Source organism: Phycodurus eques, chromosome 4, assembly GCF_024500275.1.
Source record: "Phycodurus eques isolate BA_2022a chromosome 4, UOR_Pequ_1.1, whole genome shotgun sequence".
NCBI lineage: Eukaryota > Metazoa > Chordata > Actinopteri > Syngnathiformes > Syngnathidae > Phycodurus > Phycodurus eques.
This window is the reverse complement of record NC_084528.1, coordinates 24,409,519-24,422,278: the sequence shown is the minus strand read 5'-3', so window position 1 is coordinate 24,422,278 and position 12,760 is coordinate 24,409,519. Positions and strand designations below refer to the sequence as shown.

The window sequence follows — 12,760 nt, the reverse complement described above, 5'->3', positions numbered from 1 at the left end:
TAGTTTTGGTGCTTATATTGTCACAGAACACAATATTCTGTGGGTCGAGAAAGTTGAGTCAAAATGCTCTAAAAGGTCTGGCAATATGGGGAACTGCTTTGAAAATGGCTGGCAGTAAATGAATAATTTGGTGATGCATAACAGACCATAATGACCATTTTAGTGCTCTGCTCTAGAACGCAAACACAGATCAGACAAGTTTTCCGGCTCTGAAAGCCACAAAACACATTGTGTCATCAGAGGAAGGTCACACATCCTCAGCAAAGACAATTTATTTGTCTTTATTATCGCTGAACCGTGAGGCCCCGCTAAGAGACTGATGTTATTTGCTGGTGAGGCTGTTTTAGATAAAAGAAATATGTGCTATCTTAACAGTAAACTATCTGCTCATCTGGAGTTTGCACTCTCAGAGGTTGGGCGTCATCTGATATCATATTCTTTTTTCTTTTGTTGGGCCTCATTTTTAGTATCATCCACACACTAATGCTAAAGATCACAATCTGTTACATTTGCTTTGTGTCTCCCACAACAGTGCTTTCTTTAGTAGTGGTTTTTAGAGGTACAGTGGGTTTTTGTGTTTGAAAACATGTAAAAGATGGATTATTATTATAGCACTGCTGACTCAGTTGATTATTTCTAGTCGTTCTGTTTATTTCTACACCTTGATGGCTATTATGAATAACTGGTGAGAGAAGCCGTAGCATTAATTTCAATAGATTTAAGATTTAACAGATTTCAATTTGATTTATAAAGTACTGCATGATTTGGCCCCAGCTCCTCTGGCTGAGTTCATCAGCCAAAGAAACACCTCTGAGCGTGTCACTCGAGGCTCTGTCAGAGGTGACTGTCTCAGTCCTCTGCGCAGGAGCACTTTCAGTAAGTCAGCCTGGTCAGTGAGGAGCGCTGGTGAGTGGAACTCAGTACCTGAGGAGGTTAAACTGCTTACAACATACAAAAAAACTGAAAATGTGGCTAGTTAACACCTATAGCTGCCAACACTAAAAGACAAGTATGTTATGTTGTTTTTTTGTTATGATAAAAATTGTTTTGGTTTTATTCTCTCTTAATAGTATAGTTTGATTATGTATCCTGTATTATATTGTCTTGTAGATGTATTTTACTGCTTTTTTACATCATGGCCAGGGGACTACAGATGAAAACTAGCCTTCTGGCTAATTCTGGCTTTTTTAACCATGTGTACTTCATGTGTTTTATGAAATGTCATTGTCCCCTTTCAAATAAACTGATTAATAATAATAATAATAATTAAATTTGTACAGTGGTGCCTTGAGATGTACTTTTAATTTGTTCCATGCCCACCCTTGTAACTCAAAACATTCGTATCTCAAATCATCTTTACCCAGTGGAATGAATGGAAATGCCATTAATATGTTCCATCCTCCCCCCAAAAACTAAGATTTGTAACGTGTTCTATAATAAGAAAATTAGCACTCTATAATATTGTACTGTCCAAAAACTTACAGAAATGACATGATTAAATAAAATGTAAAGAAATGTAAGTTTTGCCACGTTTTGCTTCAATTCAGTGGATATTTTGCTGCTTCTTCTGCTGTGTGCGCCTTGGCCAACTGGGTGCAGTACAATAGACGTGCAGAAATACTGTACCTGGAGACGGTCTCAATTTTTCAGTAAGCCGTAGTAATCTAAGTAGTTCTTGGCACAGGATAAATACTATAGGCCTGTGAGTATCGTTATATTGTCTATCTACATGTGTTGCTCAAACATTTGTGTTCAAAAATCTGTTGCTTAAAGCGTTATGACACTGCCACATTGATACTATCCGTTAGCCCCTCCATGGCATTTTTCATAGTTTTTTCGCATTTTTTTTTTGTTCGCATTATGTGAATAGAATTTTATAAGGCAAAGCTTTCTGGTTGTTTTAAATGCATAATTTGTAATTCTCTTTCTTTGATGTTTAGTTTGACACTAAACTTCAACTGGGGTTCAACAAACAGCTGGAAGCCTCTTTTTTGAAGAAATGTTTACCATCTGCCAAACTTCTGCTCGCTGTGAAGTGAGTTGACCTCACTACCACCATACAGCACTTCCATTAAACATTTTTGCAACTAGAACAACAAAATAAATAAATTGGCCAAACGACAGCTTGTACTGCATCTTGAAAAACCCTTAAGTTGGGTGATTCGTATCTCAAAAGCACCATTGTACTTTGCCCGGGAATGCAGAGTTGTTCAAATGCTGATTATTCCTAGTTATTGTGTTTTGGTGTATTGGTTATCATCAATAACTGGCAAGGAACGATCTCCTTACAGTCAGTGTATGACATTTTGTATGACTGCTTAGTATCAGGCGTAGAACACAGCTTACATGAAACTGGCGACCCACAACAAGTCCTCGAAGACGTATGTGTGTGTGTCATTTGGGGATAACTTTGGCCGGCTCGGTTTCCAATGTTGTGCTCGTGGCCTCGTGAGAATTCGGCAGTGACTGGACAAAATGTCAACATTTGGGGGGATAGTTTGGCGTCCGGCTGCCTTGTCAGTCGGACCACCCTGACAGGAAGTGCTCATAAATGATTAAATTTTGTAGATGCGCTGACACCGGAACCGAGCCCTGACTCCCATGCTGCCACATCCAAGTGTGTGAGTGTTCATCTGTAAGTGTGTGTGTGTGTGTGTTACTTCCTGTTCGCATGTTTGTCCATGTGTTCATGTGCGTGTGTTCATGTGTGTGTTTGTGGTTTTGTGTTCGTATGAGTGTTCATGTATCTTTGTGGGTTTATGTGTGTGTGTTCATTTACGTAGTGTGCTCATGTTTGTCTGTATGCGTGTATGTTTGTCCTTTTGTTGTGAATGTGTGATTGGGTTTGTGTTCATGTGTGTGCTCGTTTAAGTGTGTATTCGTGTTAGTGTGTGTGTTTGTGGCTTTGTGTTTTTGTTTGAATGAGTGCTCATGTGTCTTTGTGGTTTTATATGTGTGTGTTTATTTAAGTATGTGTTCATGTTTGTCTGTATGCATGTGTTTGTGCTTTTGTTGTGTGTTTGTGTGTACGTGTTATTCGGTTTGTGTTCATGTGTGTGCTCGTTTAAGTGTGTATTTGTTAGTTTGTGTTTTCGTGCTGTGTAGCGTGCGTGTGTGTGTTTAGTGATTTTGTGTGAGTGTTCAGAAGGGTTTGAGTGTTCCTGTGTCACACACACCTGTGTGTGTGTTTGTGTGCGCATGTTTGTGCGTGCCTTGTGGTTGTGTTTTTGTGAGTGCAAAAGAAAATATTTTGACTTTTGTTTTGCATTTTTCTTTCCTTACTGTACTGAAGCATGTCCTTAAACCCAAGGTACTGTAAGCAGCAATCCAGACTTTTTTTTTGGCATGCTGTTACAACTCACAGTCACTTGGCTCATTAAAACAAAGTAAGGACTATGAAAAGAAATGCTATTTGCTTCTGTTTCACATTTTTGCACTTAAACCAAGGTATGTAATCCAACCATGATTTTCCATGTACCATTACAACCCAAAGTCAAAGTCTCACTTCACTAAAACAAAGTAAGAACTTTGAAAAGAAAACATTTATGCTTGTGTTTGCCGTTTTAGTTCCCTCACCGTACTAAACCGCAACCTTTAAACCAACGTTGATTTCCAACCTTAAGTGCGCATGTGCATGCATCTGTGTGTGCGCATGTGCATCTGTGCGTGTGTGACCATGCGGCCGTGTGTGTTGTGGGGCTAGTGTGTGGTCGTCTCCCATTCTGCTCATCCATCTGGTTGACTGTGGTTCAGGTGCACTCAGTAGTCGCCTCCTTCATCTGCTACCCGCTCAGCTTCACTGCTTTTGTCAATTTATATATATATATTTTTTTTTTAGTGCAGAGCAAAAATATTTCCACTAACAAAAAAAGAGGAGAAAAAAACCTCCCACTTTGCTCATCTTTGATATGGGGACACGTGCGTTCCTTTCTCTCTTTTCTCTTCTCCCTCCCGAGGGCGTCTGCATTATGTATACACTTCTTCTTGATGTAAACAGCGAGCCGGCGACAGAGCCTTTAATGCATTATTCACTCAGTCTGGCCGCAAATTAACTTACAGTGTAAACGCTCCCTCTTAACTTGCTGCATTCCTGGAAAAACAATCGCAGGAAATTTCAAGTTGCTTTTAATTCGCTGCACGTTTGGCTAGGACAGAAGACAAGCGACAAGGGAGATCAGATTTTTGCAGATCAGCACATACTGTATCCTGCAAGTGCAGTGTATGCTAATGACAGAGAACAGACAGAGCAAAGAATCGCAGCATGCCAAAATTTCAGACTTTGTTTTGTGCCCTTGGTTAAAGGGCACAGTTCGGGGACAGGTAACGGGGGAGGGTGGGAATGCAAAACATGATCTTAAAACTTCTTTTCAAAGTTCTTACTTCGTTTTAATCAACCGGGTGACTTAAGGTTGGAAATCAACGTTGGTTTAAAGGTTGCGGTTTAGTACGGTGAGGGAACTAAAACGGCAAACACAAGCATAAATGTTTTCTTTTCAAAGTTCTTACTTTGTTTTAGTGAACTGAGACTTTGACTTTGGGTTGTAATGGTACATGGAAAATCATGGTTGGATTACGTACCTTGGTTTAAGTGCAAAAATGTGAAACAGAAGCAAATACCATTTCTTTTCATAGTCCTGACTTTGTTTTAATGACCCAAGTGACTGTGAGTTGTAGCAGCATGCCAAAAAAAAGTCTGGATTGGTAGTTATAGTACCTTGGGTTTAAGGACATGCTTCAGTACAGTAAGGAAAGAAAAATGCAAAACAAAAGTCAAAATCTTTTCTTTTGAAGTCCTTACTTTGTTTTAATGAACCAACAGACTAAGGATTCTGTGCTGGAACTCATGGTTGGCTATGCACCTTGGTTTTAAATGTACTGTTCAGTACAGTAAGGGAACAAAAATGCAAAACACGAGTTGAAAGCATTTTTTAGGAATGTGCAACATCAATAATTTTTGTTTTTAGGAAACTGAATTATGAGGGCTGGCACGGTTCAATCCCCGGCCCCGCCTGTGTGGAGTTTGCATGTTCTCCTCGTGCCTGTGTGGGTTTTCTCCGGGCACTCCGGTTTCCTCCCACATCCCAAAAAAAATGCATTAATTGGAGACTCTAAATTGCCCGTAGTCATGACTGTGAGTGCGAATGGTTGTTTGTTTCTGTGTGCCCTGCGATTGGCTGGCAACCAGTTCAGGGTGTACCCCGCCTCCTGCCCAATGACAGCTGGGATAGGCTCCAGCACGCCCGCGACCCTAGTGAGGAGAAGCGGCTCAGAAAATGGATGGATGGATGAATTATGAGGCTATATAAAATGTTCGCTAGCTGTGACGTCTACTATCAAGAGGCTGAGCTGTACTGTGTTTGCTTGCAGAGTAGTGTGTGGCTAGTTACGTGTCCTGTTTCTTACCTAATAGGTTCCATGTGGTAACTCAGTATGCCTCTGTACCATCCAAAAAGAAATCAAAATATAAATATGGGTACATACATCCCCAGTCAACATTGCCTTTTTTACTACTGAAAAGAAAATAGTGATACTATGCTACCTTGCAAAGAAACTGCCTTGCAAACAACCTCCTTTGTGGAGGTAACAACCAAGTCTGAGAGTATTGAAAGAGATAACATTTCATATTTAAAAAGACTGTTGGATCAGTAGCAGCTTGCACCATTATCTGAATATGTCCGAGACGTAACATTTCCGTCTTTCCTCTCCACAGGGGCTGAACTTCTGGCTTTGTATAACCACCCGGGTGTGCGCGAGGGCGGTGCGGTAAAGTACTACACGGTCAAAGTACCGCTGCGGGTGCACGGCAGCGTCAGCGGCGGCGGTGACGACATCCGAGAGGTGGAGGCCAACTGGCTGGATCACATGACACAGCACTTTAACAATGGAGCCTCGTTGGTCGACGGACACTTCCACCTGGGAAACATTCATGGTAAATAATGTGTTGTTGTGTGGGGGTCACAATGTTGTCTGGGTTTTTCTTGCTGGCATCCAAACTATTTCCCGTTTGCGTTCTTTGGCGGTCTTTGTGTGTGTTTTTGTTTGGGGGGGGGCAAGGCAGTGAAAGTAAACAAGTTGTAATGCATTCATCTGGCAAGGTAATGTCTGGAAACAGATTAGAACAGAGTAGCTTGCCTACTTTTTGTTGACAATATTGCACGGATGTTTCTTGTAAGAATAAGAATTAAAGTTTAAGTTGATATGAACGGAACGTCGCAATTTAGCGTTGCTACCCTAGGATACCTTCTTCCTTCTGGGCGGATTCCGTAGTGGGAGTTTGTCAAATTACAAACCCTGGAATTTGACTGAAATGGCTGTGTCAAACCAAAATGGCTGACTTCCTGTTGAATTTGCTTGCATCCTGTTATGATAGACATGTCCACCCAATCAGTCAAACTGGTGTGGGGGGATAATTTTTGGGAAACTTTCACGGACTTCTGCGTGGTGATTGGCCAGTCTGCATTTTCAGGGTGTGGCTTTGCAACAAGATTGATAAAAGTCGCGAAATCAAAAAGACGTAAGATTATCTTTAATACTTTCAAGGGAACGTGTGGTAAAACGCCACTCTTTCATTCCCTCGAGGCCATTTACATGCTTAGGTGCTGCTGTTTTTGTTTACAACAGAGTTAAACTTGGCTCAGCTTTGAATTGCAACTCTTGTCCGTGTGTGAACGATGGCGTTTAGAAGTGCTGCAACTTAAGTTTTTTTTAAGCCGTCGCTTGGTCAATTTATTTTTTTTTCTTTCTTGGTGTTGCAACCCAAAATCTGAGATATGAGCGAGCTCCAGACACTGTCGCTCGCATGTGGACAAGGACAGCCACAGTCGCCAATGCACTTTTAGCCATTTATTGAACATGACGAAGAGTCAAAGAAACTAATATAAAATGACAAGTCTGGAGTCTGACTCACAAGAAGTGACTCAGACTCCAGCTTCTGATCTCCCTTTCGAGGCCACGCCCCTTAAAGGCACACAAACAACACATACAATAGTGCAATTTTTCGTTCTTTTCCTTTGGTGGTTCTTTGGGGGCAGAAACAAATGAATAGCCTTTCAATTAAAATGGGAAAATGGATTTGATACATCATGGTTCACCTATTAGTGGATTCAGTGCATTGCAGATTTTTCATATTTATATCACACATAATTCACCATATCGCGGGATTCTGAGTGTATGCTGTCATTTTTGGGGGTTAAATTAACACTTCCTACCCTAAAACATTAAAACTGTAAAAAAAAAAAATAAAGAAAAGAAAAATGTATTCAAATTCATAAATTCCAAGGAATCAAATGTACATAGTGTTCAGTATTACTGTGTATTACTGTATGTTTAAGAGTTTAAAAGGTGTTTAAGAATATAGAAAGTGTTTATAAGAGAATGGTAGAGATTAATAGGAGTGTGGGGGAGATTAATAACAGTGTGGGGCAGTTCATACAGCTTTAAAATAGCTATAAATGATGTGGTCACTACTTTGCAGATTTCACCTATTGCAGGGGTTGTCTGGAACTTCACCCCCGCAATAAAGCGCTAATTGGTCTACTTTTACCAAACAAACATTGGTGCCATGTTCCCGTGTTCAGATCTTTTTCTACCATATTTTCCACCACCTGATCCAGTTTGTTCCAGAAACAAATGGGAGCAAGTGCACTGCATCGGAGCATCAGCGCACGTCCCTATGCTCCTTGTACAGATGTGTTGTCATGGTGACGTGACATGAGAGAGTGCAATAGGGCCATTGTTTGCATACACATGCGTACTGTTTGTGTGTGTTCATGTGTGTGTGGTCATGTTTTTGTTTTTCTGTGTGTATTTGTGTATGTGGGGGAGTTTGTTTCTGTTTAGACGTGTGCTAATGTGTGTGATTTTTGTGTGTATCCGTGCGTGAGTGTGTTTGTGTGTGTGCACGTGCTTTCATGTGAGTATTTGTGTGCGTCTGTGCGTCTGTACAGTATGTACTGTGAGTGGGTTTGTGTGTGCGTGCGTGTGTGTGTTTGTGGGTGTGTGTACGTAGCTGTGGCCGCAGGTATTTAAAACATATTGAATTTGCCAAACACATTAAACATTAATATGCATACACACAGGCGGCACGGTGGCCGACTGGTTAGAGCGTCAGCCTCACAGTTCTGAGAACACGGGTTCAATCCCCGGCCCCGCCTGTGTGGAGTTTGCATGTTCTCCCCGTGCCTGTGTGGGTTTTCTCCAGGCACTCTGGTTTCCTCCCACATCCCAAAAACATGCATTAATTGGAGACTCTAAATTGCCCGTAGGCATGACTGTGAGTGCAAATGGTTGTTTGTTTCTAGGTGCCCTGCGATTGGCTGGTAACCAGTTCAGGGTGTACCCCGCCTCCTGCCCGATGACAGCTGGGATAGGCTCCAGCACGCCTGCGACCCTCGTGAGGAGAAGCGGCTCAGAAAATGGATGGATGGACACACACATATGTTGCCACTGCCTGCCTCTCGAGAGTTGCGTTTCCTGAGGAAGTGACAGCAGAAGTGCCAAGCGGGACTATGCCTTTTGTTAGCCGAATAGCTTAATCTCTCCTCAGAGCTGCTGTGAGGATTTACAGCCTTTCTTTCTTTCCTTCATTCTTTTTTTCCCTCTTTTCACACACACACACGCCTGAGCCGCTATTCAACATGCGCCACACTCGGCCCGCCACGCGTTCTAAATTTGGGCAAAGATGACAAACATGCTGGCACTGACGTCGGCGTGCATGCAGTCTTTTTCTCATACATAAGTTACGCCAACTGGGTTGTTTGGATCATGAGACATTCAAGTGCTTGAACAAAATGCAGGAATAATTTACATATAAGAAAGAGGTAATATTTGACAGCATATTATAGAAACCCCCAGAGCCAATTCTTACAAATAAATAAATGTATTAAATCAAAATTGTATGAATGTATTACAATTGCAATTTAATGTAAAGTGCAGCACGGTGGCCGACTGGTTAGAGCATCAGCCTCACAGTTCTGAGGACCCGGGTTCAATCCCCGGCCCGCCGACTGTGTGGAGTTTGCATGTTCTCCCCGTGCCTGCGTGGGTTTTCTCCGGGCACTCCGGTTTCCTCCCACATCCCAAAAACATGCATAAATTGGAGACTCTAAATTGCCCGTAGGTGTGACTGTGAGTGCGAATGGTTGTTTGTTTGTATGTGCCCTGCGATTGGCTGGCAACCAGTTCAGGGTGTACCCCGCCTCCTGCCCGATGACAGCTGGGATAGGCTCCAGCATGCCCGCGACCCTAGTGAGGAGAAGCGGCTCAGAAAATGGATGGATGGATGTAAAGTATGAAAATTATTTTAATGTATTAAAATTGTATTGTTTTTAAATTTAAATTACATGTTTTTTATTTAATTAAATGTATGAAATTCAGATTAAATTAATATTAAAATTTAATTAGTATTTTTAAATAAAACAAAATTATATTTAGAATCAAATTAATACATTAAAATTTAATTGTATTAAAATTGAAACGGAATTGTTGTAAAACTGAAATTGAATATTTGTATTAAATTCAATCAGTGTATTAAATTAACATTAAATTAATTAAAGATTAATCAATGTATTAAAAGTAAATGTTTTTAAGTTGAAATTTATTTAACATTAAATTACCATATTAAAATTAAATTCATGTTTTTCAAGTACATTTGGTTTTTAAATTGTTTAAGAAAACTTGGTGAAACAAAAATGTATAAATAAAGACTTAGCTGCAACCATCCGTTCTTACTGCCGTCAGTCTCGTCTTGAATAAAATTGGCTTCCTGACCATGGCCAACGTTCTGATTACTCTGACTGAAACAGGGTTTCTGTCGTTTCCTGTGACTGATTATGCTGCCACAGTCTCCTCTTTGTTGCATCTCTCCGTTTTCTTGATACCCAAATACAATGTGTGTGGTCTCAGCATCCAGATTTATACAGACCCATCACAAACATCTAAAAAAAAAAAAAAAAAGACATTTATGTAGCGACAAGGCAACCGGCACTGAGCTAATCCCTTTGTTACATACCACAAGCTGTGTAGGACTAACAAAGGATTAGTCTCCATCCACAAACATTACTGTCGCTACTACAACTTTTACTTTTCTACTTTTTTACTACTACATCCAACGCAGGAAATAATTATAGTTATTAATTTTTTTTACTACCTTCTTTAGCTACAAGAGATGGCCAAAATATTAGAAATATCAGATACAAAAATAAATGCGTTGTTAAATCTCGTAGTAATAATCAAAACTGAAAACTAATCTCTTGATAAAGGCAGAATTCTTGTCTATTTTTGTCTAAATGAAGCTCCTCCTTCCAACATAGTTCCTTGTCACCTACATGCCCAAGACGGCGCCAAAGCAACACTATCATTGCTTTGGCCTGAGCACAAAAACAGCAAATAAAAAAGGATAAGTAAAAAAAATTAATAAAAAAATCTGAATGTATGAGTTCACGAATGCTGAACCACAAATACATGGTGATTCACTGTATACATTTATGTAGTCTCACTGTTATAACCAGACTCCCGAGAGCAACCACAAAAACAATGCGGCCTAACATGAAAACAAGTTTGACACCTCCGCCATAGTTAAATCAGGAAAAGCAAGCAAAGTGAGCGGGCCTATCAGTTTACAGTGGACCCCCGCATATTCGTGGTTCAGCTTTCGCGAACTCACATAGTCCTTTTTTTTTTTTTTTTACCTATCCTCCATTATTCAAAGTGTTACCCTGCAGCCTACATGTTGCATTTTGGTATGTTGAAGTGAATTGAGAAGCACCAGTTACACAAAAGTAGTGCTTTTCCACCATATGGTGACATTGTAGGAATTTAGTTGAAGTGAGTTGAGGAGCTTTATTTAGACTATATAAGCAATATAATTGGAGTCCATTTACAAGAGTATTGCTTTCTCACCACCCGGTGGCCTCTTGGTGCCAAGGAACTATGTTGAAATGAGTTGCGCTGCTTCATTTAGACAAAAGTAGTGCTTTTCTGCCATCTGGTAGTATTTTGGTGCCAAGGATATTTTTTGAAGTGAGTTGAGGACCTTCACTTAGACAAAAGTAGTGCTTCTCTTCCATCTTGTGACCTTTGGTGCCAGGTAACTATGTTGAATTGAGTTGAGGAGCTTCATTTAGACAAAAGTGGTGCTTTTGCATCATCTTGTGGCATCTATAGCCAATTGACCTTATGAACCTATTTATGGGTGTCGTCAATTACTCAAGGATTATGGCAAGCCTTGTCCCCTACTTCACTGTACTGTCGTTTACTGCCATGTGCAATCTGCCCGGCAGCAGGGGTTACCAGCCTGACAACCAGCCACACATACATGCAGACACACGCACAATGTGAAACATAGATGAGCTGTCAGTGCCGCTACCGGCCTCCATTTTGAAATAGGCAGACATGACTTGGTCACACGCTGTCTCAGATTCTTAATGCACACGCACTAATGAGCACAAAATGATGTATATTTCATTTTTCAATTGACGTGGTCATTTATTGATGATTAACCACCCATAATGCATTGCATTGCCATCAAACATCAGCAGTCGCCCAACAATCTGGTTTTCTCCTGTAAATATCTGTCACTCAGAGGGCAGACCTTTACCAAGGAAAAACTAAATCCAGAACATCTCTAACCCCTTTCACGCTGGCAAATTAACACATCAGAGGCGGAAAGGTAGAGTGGCCATTTATCCGCTAGTGTTATGCACCTTTGTTCACAGACCATATCGCAATCAAATAATTTGATACTACAGTAACTGGGGGAAAAGTCGCAGGGTTGACTTCAACACTGCCATTTCGTATCAGTACCTTTCGCACAAAACAGCGACACAGGGAAAGAGACCGCTTTGGTGAGTACTGTGAGAGGTGGGATGTTTGGGTTTTCCATCCATCCATCCATCCATCCATCCATCCATCCATTTTCTGAGCCGCTTCTCCTCACTAGGGTCGCGGGCGTGCTGGAGCCTATCCCAGCTGTCATCGGGCAGGAGGCGGGGTACACCCTGAACTGGTTGCCAGCCAATCGCAGTGTTTGGGTTTTGTAATGGTAAAATTTTTGAGTTGCTAAAAGTGCAAAAATTATTGCAGTGGAGCTGGGTGGGGGCTGTTGTTGATAACATTGAGAAAGGTGTGGGTGATGAACCTTGTCAATATTGCAAACCGCAATTGGAGAGTTAAGATACTACAGTGAACAATTGTTAATCATGGAAGATACGTCGTTCAACCCTCCCGTGATGTAGAGACCATACTGTATGTAATTTCTTTTATTGTATTTAAACATATTAAAAGACACTTAAACGTATTAAAACACACTTTAAAATATTACTTAGCAACTGTTATCTCTCTGTCGCTGTTAAGAAATGGAAGACTTTCATATAACATCACTTTGAGGAAATGAAGAATTTTTCGCTCACACAGTTCTCCTGTGTGCTTGCTTTAAGCTGTTTGACACTCCCAGTTGAAGTTATTGTTAAACTGACACATAAAACAAAAGAGAATTAAACATTGTATATTTAAACATCAAAATGTACAACCAAACCAAATAATGAATCTGAGTCTGAATTGCGTCCAAACGAAAATCCACTAGCTTAATGCTAACATATACAGTGGACGGCTGCATATTCGCAGTCCAGCATTCGCGTTCACTGATTTTATTCTGGAACCTATCCACTGTTATTCATGTAAAGCTGCCCTTATTTGTGTGTTTGTTTATGTTTTTTTTTGGGGGGGGGGGGGGGGGTTGTTTTTTTGTTTTTTTTAACTCAAC

The 12,760-nt window shown here is 40.7% G+C and overlaps 1 protein-coding gene across 1 annotated transcript in view; it reads left to right on the top strand.

The window, feature by feature from the left end:
- LOC133401944 (raftlin-like) overlaps window positions 1–12,760 on the top strand; it is an 85,271-nt gene that overhangs the window by 54,522 nt on the left and 17,989 nt on the right. The window contains exon 7 of the mRNA XM_061675476.1: window positions 5,711–5,929. Within this exon, the coding sequence (XP_061531460.1) occupies window positions 5,711–5,929 (219 nt within the window). The remainder of the gene's footprint in view (window positions 1–5,710; window positions 5,930–12,760) is intronic.